Consider the following 20,243-nt stretch of genomic DNA (forward strand, 5'->3'; position numbering starts at 1 on the left):
ATGTTGTATTTTAAATGTTGTATTTGTTTTGTGAGCCACCCAGAGAACTTGTGTTCAGTATCAGAGGCAGGAAGCCTATATGCACCGGTTGCTGGGGAACATAGGTGGGAGGGTGCTGTTGCACCTTGTCCTGCTTGTGGGTCTCTTGTCGACAGCTGGTTGGCCACTGTGTGAACAGAGTGCTGAACTAAGTAGACCCTTGGTTTGATCCAGCAGGGCTCTTACATTCTCATCTGTTATGGGGCAGCTATATACATTTAGTAAATAAATAAACAAGCAAGTATAACCACCACTGATGTAAATTAAACCCTGTTGTTTCTAGAAATAAAGACTTCCAGTGCTGTTGCGTCCATATCTCTAATGAAGCCATATGTGGTTATTGATATTAGCCGTGAGTTATGGGAACTCTTTCCTATGTATCACTGCATGGGATAATTACCATTTTCAATTATTACTCTAGCGCTTGATTATGCAAACAGTCTTGAGAGGAATGAGTAAACAGCACTGCTCCAAGACATTTTGCTGCCTAAGCTGCTCTACTGTGGCTATGGAACTCCTGTGATATTGCAGGGTGTCCTGGATACATCTTTTGGATCTCATTGCAGCTTCAGTGATACTGCTAAAAATACTGTTGCTCCAAGTCGTTGCTTGAATTGATTGCGCATTTGAGGTGATCCTGTTGGTAAGACCAATGTCGCAAAACGGCTGCTAATGTGATGCCTCACAGTTGTTTATGCCATGAATGAAAGCAGATTTCTCCTGGGCCAAGTAGAAAGATAGAAGAATCTCTGGGAAATCAGAAGGTACTGGAAAAAGTACCAACAATTCTTGAAACAATGGGAACTCTGTAAGATTAATGGAGCCTTGACTAAGGTCTGGTCCATCAACGGAGGCAATCCCCTCGTCTACCCCCTGTTGTGGGCAAATCAAGTTGCTTCAAAGTGAAAACTTCCATTTCTGAGGGACTCTCAGCAACTTTCAGGCAACTGGACAGAGCATGACATTGCTCATGCAAACAAATGCAGCCTTGCCTCTCAGGATGAAGTGCATGTTCCTTTCCATGCTGGAAGCGGTGATCATGCTTGAATGAAGTGTGCAGGGCCAGAGACTTGTGATGTGAAAATGAAGGCATCCCCAACTCTTGGTGACTTGGGAGTGCTGCTATATTCAGGCCAGAGCAGCTGAGATCCCTTGGCTTATGCTGCTAGGAAATGGATTACTGATACAACAAATCCATCCATGCAAGCCACAAGTTAAAATTTATATCAATATACACTCATTGATCCATCTTTGTCACTGGAGGCACAAGTAGCCTCTATAGCCCAGCACAGCTTCTACCAGGTTAGCCTGATATGCTGCCTATGACCCTACCTGGGCAGAGATAGCCTTACTTCAGTTATCCGTGCCCTGGTAACCATTCGGACTACTTCAATGTGCGGTTGTCCTTGAAAATTGTTCTTAATTTTTTGTTAGTTTAAAATATAGTTGCAAGATTGCTATCTGGGACTGGGCAGTGCTTCAGCTTCTTCAGTTTGCTTCCAGGCACAATTTAATGTGTTGTTGTTTTACATTTAAGGCCCTTTGACATGCCCCCTGCTGAAGGAATCATTCTCATAGGAGGAGCTAGAGCTCCCAAAGAGAGACAGTATCAAGGAGCAGCCCATTTCAAGAGACCAGGAGGAGACTGGGCACTCAGGAGATGGCTGCAAGCAGAGCCCCCAAGAACATCATCTCAAGAGGCTAGCCAGTAGGACCCCTATGAGAAGAAGTGTGTGGTTGCAAAGAAAGGCTCCTTGGAGGTAAAGGGCTCCTTGTGAATAGGGCAGGACACCACTCAGGGTTTGAGACCTGAAGGTTTTTAAGGCCATTCATGGCTTGGGACCTGAAGGTCTGCCTCTCTCCATGTGTACTTAACCAGACCAGACCTTCAGATCTTTTTCAGAGGCTATTGTCCAAGTGCCTCCCACAAATGACATGCGGCAATTGACTATGGGAGAAAGGCCCTTACTCACCTGGCACATACCTTCATGTCTTTTCAGTGCCAGATAAAGATATTTTTTTATTTCGTGAAGCCTTTTAATCTATCTTAGCTTTAAGCTGTTCTTGCTCTAAGACTGTTCTTATGCTTTATTGTTCATTGTTCATTTACTGTTAATTCATTTTTTAAAAAATCATGTGAGCTGCTCTTAGGGATTTGTTATAGGGTGACCTATAAATATTGTAAGACAAATAAATAACAAATAAATAATTATATTATCTACTCAACCACATGAATATGGCAAGAAGGAAGATTCAGGGAAAGAAAGTTTTGTGCAAAAGAAATACGGCAGCAAGTCATTTTTGCCTGGGATATTATTGCACACAAGATCTCCACATAGGAATGGGCAATCTTTCCCTACAATGACCTACATTAAACATCAAAAGAAGTAGAGCAGTACCTGGTGATTTTAAATATTCGCAATAGTCGCACACATCTCAGCACTGAGATACCCAGTGGTGACATGATCTTCGTTTCCACCAAGATGGTCTCCAAGATTCCACCACACACAATGAAACAGTCAAAGCGGTTGAAGAGAGATACAAAGTAGGCCTGAAGACCCAGGCTGTACATCTTCAGCAACATCTCAGCCGTGAAAAGAGCTAGCAGTACCTTATTGGCAGTGTCTCATAAAGATAAATAGACAAATAATGATCATTATAATGGCACTGAAAGACCAGTGCAACAGAAATATCACAAGCACAAGAACTTTTCCCAGCAAAATATTTAATGCACAATTAGGTTTTATCCTCTGGAACAATGTACTCCAACAATCTATTTTCACGGACTTCTAATCCATGTCTTGTTTTAATGGCTTTCTGGGGAGGGGAGGGTAAAATTTCAAACACTGATAACAAAAAACTGGTGTTAAAACTGAAAATTAAAATTTGAGTAGAATTTTGTTCTAGCTCTGCACTACTTTCACTCTTCTGATATGTATGTAGCTGAATTCTACCACATATCCAATCTTGCTTCTGTTAAAGGTTATGTGATAAATTAGCTTAAAAGAACTATAGTATTTCTTCCCCTAAATATATCGTAAATTACTGTGATTAATTGCACAATCCTGAAAATTCACTTCCATATTGGTAGATAGTGAGCAGTGTCTTATACATCAGTCAGATTTACTAGATATTCAAGGATTATGGATAGTCACTGAATCTATAACGATGGTTTTCACATTGTGTTTTGAGGAAGCTTACCATGGGTTCCTCAAAAAGAAGATCAGTTAATGAGTTATACTTTCCTGAAAGATAGTTTACCAATCTTCTCCTCCAATGTGCAGCCACACGGAGAATTTCTAGGGTGTACAATCAAGTTTGCATGAGGTAACAGTGAGGCCCAAGAGAACTGGGCATGCTACATGTGAATAGGTTATATACTCTAAAACATGCCCAAGAACCCATTGCAACTTAGGGCTTGCATAGCAGATATGCAGGAGTTCTTTGGAACACAAGTCAATGTGACAAAGAGAAGGAAGAAAGCAATAAGAATAGCTAACCATCCAACTCCCAGGTTAGAGTACAAGGTGCACCACTGCTTATTACCTCGCAAACATCCTTGTTGTTTTCTGATTGGGAGGGGCAGTTTTCAGGTAAGAAGCAGAGCAGCACTTCATATTCACAATTCATCATGATTAGGTTCAGTGGAGCCAGGAGAGTCACTTCCTGCTTCCATACCTGAAGGCACTTCTTCTTGCGCATGCTGCTTTTAACCAAGTTAGTCCTAGGCCATAGCTAGACCTAAGGTTTATCCCTGGATCGTCCAGGGGGTCAAACCTGTTCATCTAGGTGACACACAGGGGATCCAGTGCTCAGGCAGGGGCGAACCCTGGATGATCCCAGGATAAACCTTAGGTCTAGCTGTGGCCCTAGTCTATGGATGTGGACTGACTTGGTTAAAAGCATATGCAAAACTGTCTTAAATGAGAGTTCACACAGAGGTCTCTATGTCATCTCAAAGACCCTGCATTAGCAATTAGAGGAGTGCCTGCAAGAGATGTGTGACTCTCCCAGAACCATTTCTTATTTTACAGACACATTCTCTGTCAACATCTTGATCTGGGAAGAGGGGATGGACACTCCCTGGCGAAATTGCTGGGAAAGAGATTGATGATATCATGGCTGGGTAGAATCTGTTTTTCTAGTTTAAATATTTCATCATGTCAGTTCTAGAATGTAGAACTTCTCCCATATTGTCTCACAATGGGGAAGATTTGCAAAATCTTGCTAGGATTTGCAAAAAAACCCAGTGGTGTAGCTTCCTGATTTCAGGAGCTTGCATTGTTTTGAGGGTGTGTAGCTGTGATGTGTAATGATTTTTGTGAACCGCCTAGAGAGCTTCAGCTATTGGGCAGTATAGAAATGCAATAAATAAATAAATAAATAAATAAATGTGATGTCACTGAGAGCTCATTACTTTCGGCCAGCCAGCGTTTCTCCCAAATGCACAAAGCCAATTGCACACAAATATACTGGGCTATGTGATGTAGGGAAATTACATTTTTTTTTGTTCTCTAGGAAGTGGACAACTCCAGAAGATCAGAGGTTCACTGTTGTGCCTTCCTTCACACTTCCTGGTTTAAATGCATGTAGCTGATGCTTGTCTTTTACTCCCACACTCACTTCATGCCTGCCCCTTGCCCACCACCATTTTGCTCACCTCACTGCTTTTGCTACATGAATTTTAAACATTCAGGGTGACTGAAGCTACAACAGCGAACCTTTGACCTTCCAGAATTATGCAATTCTGGGGGGATGAGCCCCCGCCCCAAATCCTCAGCCCAAACAATGTGGTGGGAAGGAGCAGTGACGGGAGGAGAGAGCTTTGACTGTATCCTGTCATTTTCCATCAACTGGTGTGGACAGATAGTAGCAGGATGTGGCAGCTATTTCCCCCAATGTGTAGAAAGTTGCACGGCAATTCTGCTTGTAGTTTATAGCACAGAAGTATGATTAGTGGTGCTAGGGTCCCTCTGTCTGGAAGAGTATTAAATCTGATAAATAAATAAATAAAGCCAAGCATGAGGGTGCTATTGCACTCATGTCCTGCTTGTGAGCTTCAGGTTGACCAATGTGTGAACAGAATGCTGAACTAGATAGACCTGTTGTCTGACCCATCAAAGCTCTTCTTATCTTTCTCCCTTTATAAAATAGTTTTTGACATTTTGTAATTAACACTTTCATGTACTTATGCAATCAAATGGTTTTAATTTATGTATATTCAGTTCAGATCAGTTTATGTATACTCCTAAGGACAATTTTAATTAACTGCAACATTATGTTCACTCTCGGTAATAAATGTAGAAAAAAATAAAATAAAACCAGAATCTCTTCTTACCTTGAACTTCAGTGAGCCAGTCTGGCTGGTTGTAATGCTCAGAGGCAATAGTGAGGGTGTTGAGAAATACAAGGAAGATCACAAGCCAGTAGAAAACATTGGATTTGACAGCAGCGCGACATTTCCGTCTACAGAACCGATTCCATCTGCGCCAGTAGCGACTTTAAAAGGGAAAGAAGGGGGGAAACAGTGGCGGGAAAATTATGGGAATCAAGCTGGATTATGATTGCAGTGTAGACCCCAAGAGGTGTTTGCAAAACCGCTGATGTGACTTATGCACCCAAGAATTAATTTGAATTTACTGCAAGGAAAGAGACAAAATTTACTGCAAGGAATTTACTGCAAAGAAATAGACAAAAGAAGACACATCCGCACAGTGTTCAGTGTAGTTCCCCAATGGGCCAGCAAGGCATGGAGAGCGCCTTGATATTTCTATAGAAGGCTCTTTTGAGCACGGGCTGCTGAAACTGGGCAGATCACAGTTTCTGACATAGCTCTTTGGATGCTTTGTGATACGATGACATAATGGTGCAATGTACACAGGTTTGTAGTCAGCCACGGTGTATTTTAGTGTCATCTCTGACAAAACTCTCTCCAGCATTTTCCTTCTTAAAACTTTTGATTTTCACTTCAATTTTTGTGAGTAGCAAAATGGGCTTGAGACTGCAGAAACTATGCATGCATACTGTCTCACACAACACGAGCACTTACATTTATAGGCATGAACATTCTCTATCACAGGTGTATACACACACACACACACACACACACACACACACCAGCAGTTGTTTTGCACTGGAACTTCTGCAGAACAACTCCAACAAAGAAGATGCTGCTGGAAATGGGGAGAAGGGGCTGTTTTTCGTCTCCCATTTTGTTTTCTCCTCATATGGAAATCTAGAGAGTACAACGTCACTGATCCAAACCTTACATTTTTTATCTGTGTTGTTCATTTAGAACTGAGCGATCCAGATTCTTATGCTCAAATGTGGGAAGCCAGCGATAGTCACTCGGAGACCACATTCCCATCTAGTAGCAGCTACAAATATCCTCTTGGCCTTTCTCTTTTCCATAAAAAGTAATCTACCAATTACTGAATAGGTACAGACTTTGTCATTGCTCAAAGAAGTTAAAGAGGAAATTGGCCCTATCTTATCTCTGTGATATATAATTGTAACCATTCAGAATTTTATGATGAAGGTTAACACCTACCCATATCCCAAAAAAATGGAATTTCCTTGTCCAAAATTATTTTCAGCAACTGTGTTAGCAAGGATGAGTATCTTCTCCGTTGAACCTAGTTAGGGATACTATTTGCTGATTTCTCATGTTATGATTTGCTTTCCAAGAACATACAGCCCCTCAAAAGTGTCAGTGATTTCTGAGGGTAATTACTAACCACACAAAGTATTTAAAGCTAATTATATATCTTGTACTCTTCAGATTTTAGCTAGCTTAGCAACCAGTTTCCAAGCAACATTTGGCTCCTAGACAATAAAGCTAATCGGTTTGGGGCTTTTTTTTCGTACATTCTGTGCTCAAAGTGGGATGTGGATTCTCTTTGGTCATTCCTGTTTCTCCGAATCTCTGTCCAGTTATAAGCACAAATAATTCTAGATCAGCAAGCGGTAAAATGATATGCTTGAATATTCTCTGAATCCTACAGCAATATTTTATCTTGGATGCCCTTCTACATCTCTTACTTTTACAAGGTAACACCTAATGTTACACTTGGGAGCACATGTTGCACCTACCTACCACACAGGCCCAGCAGCGAGCCAAAGGGAACCGAGAACAAGTGCAGAACAGCCCTAACAAACATAAAAGCAGTCTAACGTAGTTTAATTATATTTAATATTAATAAATACAATTTGATAAAAAAATAAATATTTAAAAATTGTTTTCATTTTGTCAAAACAAGGAAAAGATTTGTCTTTTTTTTCTGAAGCCTAAACATTCAAGGAGGGACCTGGGATATTTCTGAGCAGACTAGGCCTCTTGCAGCTATGGTCCTGACTCTTAAGGCTATTCTAATGACCATTTTCTTTCTGCTTCTACAAGTTTTTTATTTTATTTTATTTATTTATTTATTTATTTATTTATTTATTTATAATATTTATATACTGCTCCCCATTCAAAATTTCAGAGCGGTGCACAAGATAAAATAAAATAAAAACAAAATAAAACACCTTAAAATAGAATTTTAAAAGACGCAAAATGTAAATTGTACCATGAACCGTGGCTGGTCATTAAGGAAAGGCTTTTTGGTAGTCTTATCATGGTGAGGTCTATATAGAGACCAGTCTTGTCAACAACTCCAATCTTTATTAGATTTCCCTTTCATCAGATGATCAGCAAGAATAATTGCTCGTACTTGCAAACATGGGAAAGGAAGTGACCCAGTAGCGTACTAATCACAACCTTCAGCTAGCAGTATACCAGTGTGAAGCAATTATTTTTTACAATAAGATAGATGGGGTGTTCATACTGAGCATCAACAGAAGTGATTTGAAAAGCTGTTGCAATGCTTACCTAAACTTAGATTTAGATATCCGGTGCCTGAAAGAGAGAAGATGTTTTATTAATATATCATAATCATATACATAGTCCCTTAACTACTACACAATCAATAAAGACAGAGAGAAAGAGAAAGAAAGATCTATCCAGATACTGAATTCTCTCATCAATCAATCAATGTTGCTGATAAATAATAGCAAACCACCTACAATCTAAATACTCCACTGTAAATAGTTTGTGGATTATTTATTATAGGTTTGCTACAAACCGGTGCGAAGGAATGATTGAGGGCTTACTCTATAGCCAAACAAGGGGTGTATGTATGTGGTGGCAGTCAGACAGATGGGATCGCTGCCTTAATGAAGTGCTAAGGTTCTAAAAGCATCGCATGCATGCTCTCTTTCAAAAAGCCTGTCCAATGATTAGTGAGTACGTTCTTTTGGAGTTGGAGATTCAGCTTCCCTAAGGGCTCACTCTAGAAGTTCATTCATACAATCACTGCATGAGAGCTTGCCACTAGCAAAACTGCTTATAAATCCTCTACAAGTAGGGTTACTGCCTATGGCCAGCCAGTCATGTGGAACCGGTAGCAGGCATAGGATTAAGCTCTTTGCCTGTCACTGCAAATGCCAATCATCCAGATGGTGTCAGCTGATGTGACCAGCTGGCAGGAGCCAGCATGGGTAGGAGTTCCAAGGGCCTTGTAGCCAATAGTCACATGAGCCACTGCTAAGAAGCTCATATATGTGAAGTAATTCTGTTAATAGTTAACAACAGTCTTGAACTAGCTTTAAAAAGATCATCATATAACAGTGCAAGCTACCAACAGGAATTACATAACTGAGTCTTAAACATCCTATTCCAAAAAGTGTTGGAAAATGTTTTTGTCCCTATATAGTCAAACATTTCCAGGTAATGTGTATTACTTCACTTACTTCACATCATGAAAAGCAAACCCTGCTCTGTCTGGATGCCTGCCTGCTCATTCTGCTTAGAGGAACCCTGGATTTCTACCGCAAAGTCCTGCCCTGACAGTGCCACTGACAACAGAATGCACCACTAGTCTTTCTCAGATCAGGTGCATGTGGCAGGAGCATGCAAGATCTGTGAATCATTACCAAATGGCTATAAACAGAAGTTCTTGAAATCTACATAGCCAAAATATATTCTTTAGATTGAAAGCTGAAAAGGGCTCCTAAACCTTGACTATCAAATTTGTAAAACTAGGAACATTAAAATTTTCATCATTACAGGGCGTCGCTAGACGAGGCCTTAGTGTGCCTTCCAACCCGTTTTCCCTGCTGTGCGTCCAGATGACGCACAGGGGAATCCAGCAGCAGGCCGCAGTGAGGCCTCCTCCAACGTGCCATAAGCGAATTCGCTTATGGCGCGCTTTTTCCCCAGCTCCGGCCTCAGGCCGGAGCTGGGAAACGTCTAGCCACTTCCGCGGCTTTTTGTGGCTACTCGCTTACTCGCGAGTAGCCGCAAAAAGCCGCGGACCTGCCTGGCACAGCGCTCGTATGAGCGCTGTGCCCATCGGCCCGGGGGCGGGGGGGAAGAGAGGGGAGAGGGAAGGATGGCAGGGTGGGTGGCAAGGGGGGAGGGCGGGTGACAGAGGGAGCGCCGCGCGCCGCCGCCGCCGCCTGAGCAAGCAGGCGAGCGGCGCTTGCCTGGGCGCCGCTCGCCTGCTTGCTCGGGCGGCGGCGGCGCTCCCTCTGTCACCCATCCTCCCCCCTTGCCACCCACCCTGCCATCCTTCCCCCCCCCTGGTTTTTTAAAAAACACCCTTTACCTTGCCGCAGTCTTCGGGCCACCCGCGGCCCCTTTAAACAAACAAACAAAAAAATGGCGGACGCCGCAGGGCTTGCGTCCTCCCTGCGACTCCGCCGTCTGGAAGCCTGGGCGAGGCGCGCTAACGTTAGCGCGCCTTGGCCCCGCCTCCCTGCCGGCATAAGCCGGCAGGTCTAGCAAAGCCCACAGTCAAAACTATGAATATACCTGGCCATTCCTGTAAGCAACTGAAATGTGATTACATCAAAGGGGCTTCTGGTTTTGGTTTTGGTTTTAACTTAGCACAGGTCCCACTTCCTCCCCTACACCCTTTCTCTGCTGCTTTGTGAAACTGTTATTTGCATTGTTAAATCCAAATGTACTTAGTGTGGGGGAAGAAGGTCTGACTGGCCTATGGATGATATATGAGCACAACTGTGTGCATTTCCCACTGAATTTTGCAGCGGGAAGAAGATAAGGGAGCCTAACAGACATAAAGTCCTTTCTTATTTAACCTCAGTATAGTGGCAGTGGCAGCAAATGTCACACGGGGCAGTAATAATTCTTTCCTCTTTCTCCAGACTTTGATCCTGAGTGGTTCCAAGGGTTTGTAGGAATTCTTCCATCAGCTAAGACAACACAAGACAAAGACTGCTCAGGAAATACACGAAAAAAGTCTGGTGGCTGGTGCTGAGATAGCACTTTCGTTATTTACAAGGTGTCCAGGATGCAGCATTTTCAACAGAATAGCTTTTATTTCCCCCACCCCTCCCAGGTTTCATTGTTTTGAGCTCCCACTATGGAAGTCAGCTGGAATGCACTCTTTGCAAATGGGGATTCCAGCTAAAGCAAAATTGTCAAAGAACTTATCATTCTGTTGGAAGCTGATCACACACTAAGCTATCTATTATTTGGAATTCTATTGCTTCAACCCTGTATTGTGTTCTGGTTGATAGAACACAATACATTTGTTAATAAAAGGCACTAAACTGCGTATCTATAATGCAAGCTTTTCAATAGTTTTTTCAATGGTTAAATCAATTTTGGTACTCTGTAATTGTAGGTCTTTGCCAAATTCCAGAAATCTGAGCAGGACTGGCTCCAGGCTTAAGGGCCCCCTCAACACTTGGCCACCTCCAGTGCCACTGACCCCACTCCAGCCCAGTGGGCTTACCCAACAGTGGCGCTTCTTCAACTGATATCCCTCAAACTGGTGCCAGGCTACCATCATTTTAATTTTCACACATTGTCCCTGAGGTTACACCACTCCAGGACACTGTGGGTCAGTTCACATGTGAAGCTGCCAGTGGTCAAGTATAGAGCAATCAAGTGCAGAGAAATAAAGTGATGTATATATGTGAACTAGGCCTAAGGCTTCTAAAGATTTAAATATGAATGTCAAATTCCTTCTACCTTACCAATGCAGCTAGCCTAAGGAAATGTGTTGTTATGAATAATTTTGGATCCTATTCTCTTAAGCTAGTTTTTATCTCATTTGTGAAGAGGTTTGCCAACTCCAAGCTTGAAAATAGATCTTGTTATTTTTTGTAGCTATATGTACAATTGTCATTGGCCCTGTTCCCAAGCCTTAAACATTATAATTGTTGTATTAATATTTATTCCATTCTAATGGCTCATCGTAAAGACAAGTAATCAGTCTAGAGGACCAACACTCAAAACAACTCCTTTAAATGGACATTTTTGCACCCAGAAAAAAACTATTTCACAGAAGGAAACTTTTTCTCCCCCTCTCTCTCTGCCAGCTGACTTAATCCCCCATCTCACCCTAGATCACCACCCATACACACATGCACTCTGTCACACATCCCTGTCCATTCTCTCCCTCTCATTCTCTCTCTGTCTCTCTCAAATACACATTTATTTATTTATTTATTTATTTATTTATTTATTTATTACATTTTTATACCGCCCAATAGCTGAAGATCTCTGCGGTTCACACATGCACTCCATGTACATATCATTCATGCACCCACACCCCTCCCCTTTCCTCCTAATTGTACATGCAAAACTACACTTTTTTCCAGGATGCCTCCAAAACCCTTCCTTTCTCTAGATCACCCTTAAAGCCTTCCTCTTTCCGTCCCCACCCCCCTAGTTGCTCAAGCTGACTCCCCTGCCCCTGGCTGGTTCCCGCTGCCCTTCCTTTCTCCACCTGCTGGTTTCCTTGTGGGCCTCCCCAATCCCCTCCTCTAACTTCCTACCCACCCCCACTAATCCCCCTAGCCCCCCCTTCTCTCTTTGCTACCCCATGCCCTTTGTTTTCTTGGTGGCTGGGCATACTGCAAAGGAAATGGTTGGCTTGCAGCCACCTGCCATCTTAAGTTTCGAAGAATATGTGGCACAGCAGCATTCATAGGAAATGAAGCTGGCACTGGCTGGAGGCTCTCACTTTCCTTTGAAGCTATTTCAGCTGCCAGTAATATTTTTATTTGTTTATTTTTAAACGGGAGGAGTAGGACACTTTGGCAGGCACCAAAGAAAGCGTTTGGAGGTTGCTACCACTGTTCTATGCAAACTCTGATCCCATGGAACAAAAGAACATGTTATTCCAAACGTTATCTCTTTCTGCATCAGCAGAAGGAGAGTTTCTGCAAAAGTAAGTCTTAAAGTTTTATCTCTTTCTATCAGCCACGGTCCCTGGTAGAATCAGGAGGACACAAGTATACATATGATTGAACTCACGCCAGCCGTGCGCCACAGTTTTCTCCTTCAATATCACCTCCAGCCACATTGTCAGTATTCACAGATTCTGTCTCACTGGTGGGCATACTCACTGCAAGGATCAGAGGGAAGAAAAGAAGGTTGTTAATTACTCTGCAGTACATAAGTAAGTAGTTACTGACAGTGGATGCACTGGCTTAGCAAAAAGGCACAGGTTAAGTATGAAGAAAGGGCATGACAAAGTGGATGAAGGATATGTCTTGGATCTACATGAACTGGGTAAAAATCTAAGCTCAACCATAGCCCTTAGCTCGAGGGAGCTACCTTGGTAGGTCTATACTAATAATTCCACTATCTATATGGGAATAACAATAACCTAAGTCGAATGATACATACAGCCCTAACTGCTCTGGGATCAGGATATTTGATTATCAGCCTTCTCTCATATGAACCAACCAATTTTAAGATCTTTGTTGGAGGCCTGGCTCCGGCTACAAAGGATACGGTCCCTCCACCTCGATTGTGGAACACACTCCACATGACCATTCATTTGGCACCTTCTCTGATGACAATTAGACACCAAGTTAAAAAGCCTGTTGCTTCCCCAGACTGAATGATCCTGCAGCTGCTAATGGGGCTGATTTGTTATATTCTAATACTTTTGATTTCTTTTTGTATATCTCATTGCTTTTAAATACTTTGTAAGTTGCCTTGTGAATTATAGCTAAAAGCCCGGATATGAATACTTTATAATAAGTACCTTACAAAACTGTTGTGAGGAGGACTGAAACTCATATTGTGTCTGTGCAATTAAAGTGAAATTTATTTACACATACTTCCTACTACTCAAGTTTATCTACACCTGTTGCCTTTCACATGACTGGCACTTGAATGTACTTCAAATAGCTTGCGCAGCGTGCATCCCATCATGTGCCTCTATACACATCTGGGGTTATTTTAGCAATAAAGGTGGTGCTTTATTAAATAGGTATTAGCCTACATGTGATACATCCATTCTAATATTTTGCAGTGTGCCTCATCCCAGATATTCCACTGTTCCTCTATCAGATTACGCACACACACCGTTTGTACCTGTTTGTTTAAAATAATGTATTTCCTGAGCAATGAACTCCATCACCGTACCCACAATTTTGACCTCCATTTCATTAGCACAGTGTGCGTGCATTGTTGCGCTATTTCATTTCGTTGCTTCTTTGCTCTCCCACTCCACCCCACCCTTTCTCCTTCCTGCTCCAGTTTGGCTCATTGGGCCCCCTCTGCCTCACTTGGGAAACACATCCAAAGGAACTTAAAGCAGGGCATAAACCTCTACTAGGAATCGCCTACCTTTATCTCTCTCTCTCCCCCCACAAGCCCCTCCTGTCAAGCAAATCAAGGGCTCATCTTGATGATGGTGCCGCGAACCCTCAAACCCCCGCATTTGCGCTCCTTTGTGAAAGAGCAAGCGTGGGGGGTTGCATGTGAGGAGGAGCCCCATGCATGGGGGCACCAGCGCCTCCTTCCATCTTCCGCTTCCTTGCATTCCCACAAACGCATCTGTTCAGAGCAGTCTCTTCTCCCCCCACCTTCCAAACATAGGAGATCAGTGCTTGTCTTTTATTGCCAGAAGATTGAGCCTGGTTAGACGGAATCATTTATTCATTTCCTTTACTATGATTAGCCTAATGGTCTTGGCTGTAAGGAATCAGAAGCATTTTAGAGCCAGCTTCCAATTCTCCCTGCCAGGGGTGGGTGGAGGGAAAAGAGGGGGAGGAACACAACACTCTCAGTTGCCCCTCTGGCTAGGAAGAGCCACCTTGCTGTCTATGGCCAAAGGATGCTTAGAGCTGGAAATACTTTTGTTCCCATCCCAACCCATAAAACCATCCAGCCTTCCAGGTCCAACTGGGCAGCAGGGCTCCGTTCATATGCTGGAGAAGGAGAACCATCCCACCCTCCTCTTTCATCAGCAAGACCTCCATTCAAAGCACACGCCCCCAACAAAGGACATAGCGCATGGATGGAATTACACGGGGGGCAGGATGGTGGAGGAAATAAACCAGACTTTCCCCACTCCAAATTAAGACAAAAAATGGGGCGGAAGAGGCAAGATGAGTGCAGGACAGCAATGATGTCATGTGAGTACTGCGTTGCAAAACGACAAGCCAAGCATGACAAGAGTGAGATAAAACACTGGTGTGATGGAGTTCTATGTCCTCATCCCCACGTGGTTATTTTTCCTGAGATTGCACAGCCCCAGTTCCTTGAAAATTCCACAAAGCCACATGCCCCTTTTGCTTTTGTTCAGCCCAGCAAAATATTTGTGTGTTTTCATGCAAAGCTGTCTTGGGCTTTATCCAGTCTATTATTATGATTATGATGATTATTTTTAAAAAATCCTGATTCAAAGAGCAACCCAATACTCCAAATATGAAAATGCATGCATGGACAGAAAATGAGCAAAAAGCAGAAGATGAACATTGAGGGACAACCAGAGACAAACCAAATAAAATGTGATTGTCAAGAACTACAATGCAGGGGTACTTGTGCAATGCTGTCGTCACATACTGGGATAACAAAACTGCTCTGGGATAATGTAGGAACAATCCAGAGGACTAAACTGGCAAGCTGAGGATGTAGGAGACTTAACTTTGCTTCTGTTCTACACACGCTGATTTGGATAGGGCAGACAAGGTCCAAAGCATTTTCATCCACAATTAGGTGTGGAGCAAAAGTGAGGAAAATGAGATTTAGGCTGCAATCCTTTGCACACTTACCTGGGAGTAAGTCTCATTGAGCTCAATGGAGACATTTATAGGATGTCTCCGTTAGGTAAGGTTCATACCTCCATAAGAAGCTAGGATGTGGATACACATGGTTCTGTGCACAATGTGAAGCTATTCTCTTACTATTTCAACACTTGGGCAATCACCTGGGCAATCACCTGGGCAATGAGCTAGTGTATTTCTTTTTTCAATTGAGTTCATTATGAGCTGACATGTAATCTGCACAGTTAAGCAAATGTTGACCACTCCAGTTTAACAGAGGTCAAAGTAAATTCTGGTTTGCTGAAAGGTTGAGGGAACTGGTTACACAAACAGTCTCTTTTTCATTCTTAAATAATGGTAGTGTCATTGTGGAACCCTTATTGGGCCCTTTCCAAAAGTCAGTTTTGGAAAGTAGAATAGACATGAAATGTAAAAGGGTGATAGCTTCTGACTATTTCTAATGCACTGAAAGAGACTAATTAAGAAGTTAATCAGAATTAATGGCTGCTCTCTGCTACACTCCATGCCTAACATCTAAAGGCTCTGATATAATGAAGAATCCAGAAACTTCAGAGAAAGCATATATGAACCCAGAGGACTAGAAATTAAAGAGAAAGCACAAGGACCTTTCTAGAATAAAATTATGAATGTGTCTCAATTGCTGTTTAGGTATGCATAGTCATACCCTGTATGATTTGTATAGAGGACTGCAATGGCAATGCCCTCATGAAGAAGGGTTGGAGAACACCTAGTTCAAGCTGGCCAAACTCTATTTGCTGAATACTCAAGACACCTGCAGCAAAGTGAACTTCTGTATAGATTGAAATATAAAGGGAAGACATTAAAGAATAGGAAAGAAAGAAATGATGCTAAGTCAGCAACTTCTATTTTTGCATACTGAGTGATCATTCCATTCCATTAATTTTATCCTCCAGTATCATGAACTTATCAGAGGTATGTGACCCTACACACAAATTATTGGTTAAGGGCAGTTCTCTTTAAGTTGCTTGCTTAAACAATTTGGAAGCCCCAAACCTTTAATACTATATTCCTACAGTAAAGACAGACAACTAGTGGTTCTGGGAAACTAGTTCAGACACTAAAGGCATCCCATTTTCCCTCAAGACTCCAAACACACCTCACCCTATGATGCACCTCAACCATTTTCTCTCATACCAGTCACAAGGAATAAGCAATGGGCTCTTTAACCCAAATAAGGAGCTCCTTTGCCCATGCCTCAACTTTTGCTGACAGGAATCAATGGACATAAACAATGTTGCTAGCCCTTCAGTTCTTGTTCAATTCTAAATATGCCCCCCTCTTAATTGCTGACTAAGGTCCTACAAAAACCTTGTTGAGGCACATAGACGTAAGTATTGCACATTTGCTTACAATTATTATGCACATTAACATAACCAATGCCCTCAAGTGAATTCAAAGCCCAGTGTTCTTTGCAAATACATTCGTTGGTAGTGATAGTGCTAGGGTATATTCAACTTGATGAAGTCAAAACAAAATGTTCGTTTATGCTTGAAGGAGGCCAAACTCTCACTCATTAATCTTCTCTGAAGAGGTTGGAATGTTATTAAATAAAGGCTGGACAAAGACATACACAAAAAGAGGAGGAAGGCAGAAATGAATAACAAATGGGCTATGTTGCTCCATCATGTTTCTATACCGTAGCCTGGGACAATGAAGGAAGGAGATGTAATAGCTGAATCTACCAGTCTTGCAAGATGTCATCAGCTTTTGGGTATCTGATTAGGGATATTATGTGAAAACAATTAGAACAGTGATTTAATGACAGAAAGGGACTTTCAAGACTGGATGGTTCATTGAGTCTGACTTTTACTGTAGCAAGATTTGTTTAGATCTTATTCATCCCTAGTTGATACTTATCCAGTTCAACTTAAGGTACTTGTTTATTAATTAATTTATTACATCCCATCTTTCCATTAAACATAGTACTCCAGGCAACTAATAAAATACAGGAAAATACAGAATTATAACTAAAACATATCAAACATATCAAATAAAAGCACAGCCATAAAAAAGAAATAGCAGCACCCACCACAATGAACCTTACTTCAGCTTAAAAACCAAAAAGCTCATTGGAATGAATATGTCCTCGCCTGCTAGTGGAAGGACAATAGAGATGGAGCTATCTGACCTTCCAACACCTGGGCAGCTACTTCCTTGCATTCCCACCTAATATGTTTCCAATATTGGCCTGTCCCAAGGATTGTGAAACACAGGAGTGTCCTATGGAAGAAAGTGGTCTTTCAAATAACTCAGTTCCAAGTCACGTAGGGCTTTATACCAAGTTCATAACCAGCATTTCACTATGTTTCAGAAGACTGCAGATTGAAAATTCACTTGCCCTCACACTGGATGGCTGTCAAACTATTCAGCAGTAAATGGCTCTCAGATTTTTAAGTTGGGAATATCATACCCACATCAGTGGTTTTCACAGTACTGGCCATGGAATATCATGTCCTCCAAATTACCTGTTTACAATCTAAATCCATGCAGCATAATACTTTCCTATTCTCTAAATAAGGCACACAAAATGAATTAAACATGATGAAATAACTAGTCAGGGGTGACACAATGTCGGATAATTTGGACCGTTCCTCAGACCACAAAACTTTATGAGCTTTCCCAGCATGCCCTGTATTAAGGGCTGAAAGGATATCTAATGTGTCACCAAGCAATGCCTATTTTAATAAGAATTCATCAATTATGGATGGATTCACACAATCGTCTTCTTGCACAATAGGGAGAAAAGTAGAGCTGTCAACTTTGCTTTCTGGTCTAAGTTTAGGAAAGTTTATCCCATATTTTCCTTCAAATCTTCATTTCTTTCCCTCCTTTAAGCACCACCACACCAGAAACTGCAAATATTCTTATCTACCATTTCATAGAGGCTGAAACAGGGATGTTCCATTATGTCCCATTGTTTCCATTTAAAGCTAGTCAGAAACCTAATGAGCAATTGTATACATATTTCTTGGTCATTAGCAGAATTAAATACTCTCCTTTTGACAATATCTGTTCATGTATATGGAAAAAAATATACAAGCATGGAGAGCAGTTGTCTTAAGTTCTGCTGCTGTGGAACCATCATGGATTTCACTAGGAGCTGTCTGGCAGGTGGAGTGTAGGTCACTGAAAGGCAGGTTGCATAGCAGCAAAGTTTGATGAATTATACTAGCCTTCTCTAACTTGGTGTTGTCCAGTTGTGTTGGACTACAAGTCTGATCATCCCCAGTCAATGCCATCTTGAGGGCACTAGGTTGGGAGAGCTGGATTATACAAACTGCTTGCATTCTCTCTACAAAACTAGGATTGAAATATCTCAAATCAACCCCCTCTCTTTCACCAGTTACTGCCAGTTTGTGTAATCTGCTTTTTAGAAGATCTATACCATCTGGAACATTTCGCTGGCTGTTACATCGCCTTCTAGTACCTCCAAATACATTTATATTATATATGTGCTCATAGAAGCCACCTAAGGAAAAAAAAATTAAAACTAGATTGATGTAGAAGAAACAGCTAAACAAAACTATATTATGCTTAATATTTTAGTACATGTTAGCTCCAGGGAGACAAAATATAATTATTTGGAGCAATAATACTCAAAGATTGCATGGAGCATCTTGGAGATATATTTGAGCTTGGCAGCATGAGAAGACATCAACAAGAGAGAGATCATAATTAGGTGTTACCGTAGGTGCACAACGCTGCAGAAGCAATAGAAAAGGACATATACATGCACCAACAGACTACACGGTTACTACACAAAAACATACACATACATACAAAGGATGGACACAAAGTACATTGTAACATTACCATGAGTTTCTGTGGAGTGACTAAACCAAGCACACCTTCCTTTCTTCTTATCAGGCAAGCCAGCTGGAACGCTTCCTTTCATAGACAAGATGGTCAAGAACCAGGAACAAGACATCAACAGAGAACATGCAGCCAGGGACGGTCAAAAGAAAAAGAAACAAGGAACTCAGCTTACATGTAGGACAGCCACCTCTATCTTTCACAATGGGAATTAAAAATGAAAAATGAAGAACAAAGGCATGTGGAAGAGTGAAACATTACAAAAGAGAGGGCTGTCTCCTTCAAGGTTCTCCTGTGCATTACATCTGAAACCAGAAAACTCCAGAAACACCAAGCTGTTCAACTGAAGCTACAGATATACCAAGAGAATCAATCTCTATGTGTATAGCTTCTTTGTCAAGATACATCCCTAAATCTAAGGTCAGGCATGTTGATGTCACCCAATGTTTATCTGCAACTAAACATATTTTAGCTTTAACCCCATTTAATTGTGATGATTTCCCCCCACAGAAACCTGTAATGTGACTGGCTCAAGGTCACTCCATAAGCTATATGGCTGAGTGGGGATTTGCATCTGGATTTAAACCACTATACCACAATGGCTCTCTAAGACAGGACAGAGGGTTGAAGTAGGCTGGTCCAGTAGTGCCTCCTGACACATGCCCCCTGTTTTATAGATTTAGCCCAGTCTTCACAGGGACAGTCTAAACAAGAATAGCACAGTGGAAACAGAGACAAGTATTATTTAGGAGTAAAACCAATTCAATAAAAAGATGTTCGTGCAAATATTGCTGTTACTTTTCTTGCTCTTCTTCTGCTGTTGCACAACTCCTGGTTTTTATTGTTTGTTTTTAAATGTCATGCTTGGTTTTGGATTTAAAAAAAAAATACTTTATGCTTTTATAATGTGAGATGCCTGAAGCATTTTGGAAGAAGTGGTGGTATGAATGTATAAGTAAACAAACACGAGCACTTGATAGTTGTGTTTCATCTGGGAAGCCATTTTGATAAAAATCTGTCAATGCTCACCTGACACCAGCTATTTCCTTACCAATAAATAAAATACAATAATAGTTCACTGGTTGAAAAACTCCAGCCAAACCTGCACATCAGTCCTATGACTATCACTAGCAAAAATCTGGCAGGAGTTTTTAGTTGTGAATTCACATTTAGAACTGACCCTTTATCTTCACAAGGAGTGAGGGAAACCTAGGGTGACGATTTGGTTTATGGGGATGCTGCCTTCATCCATCTTATCAATTAGTTTAAATGAA

General features: G+C 41.6%; 1 protein-coding gene across 6 annotated transcripts in view; it reads right to left on the bottom strand.

Moving 5' to 3' along the window:
- CACNA1C (calcium voltage-gated channel subunit alpha1 C) overlaps window positions 1-20,243 on the bottom strand; it is a 609,442-nt gene that overhangs the window by 142,394 nt on the left and 446,805 nt on the right. For 4 of the 6 annotated variants that reach the window (XM_063134894.1, XM_063134895.1, XM_063134893.1 and 1 more), the window contains 4 exons: window positions 12,368-12,458; window positions 7,910-7,936; window positions 5,378-5,538; window positions 2,439-2,664 (listed from right to left, as the gene is read on the bottom strand). In XM_063134894.1, coding sequence (XP_062990964.1) covers window positions 2,439-2,664; window positions 5,378-5,538; window positions 7,910-7,936; window positions 12,368-12,458 — 505 coding nt within the window. Of the gene's footprint in view, window positions 1-2,438; window positions 2,665-5,377; window positions 5,539-7,909; window positions 7,937-12,367; window positions 12,459-18,969; window positions 19,045-20,243 lie in introns of all 6 variants that reach the window. The other 2 variants (XM_063134890.1, XM_063134889.1) reach the window with 1 other exon arrangement.

This window comes from Elgaria multicarinata, chromosome 9 (genome assembly GCF_023053635.1).
Source record: "Elgaria multicarinata webbii isolate HBS135686 ecotype San Diego chromosome 9, rElgMul1.1.pri, whole genome shotgun sequence".
Taxonomy (NCBI): domain Eukaryota; kingdom Metazoa; phylum Chordata; class Lepidosauria; order Squamata; family Anguidae; genus Elgaria; species Elgaria multicarinata.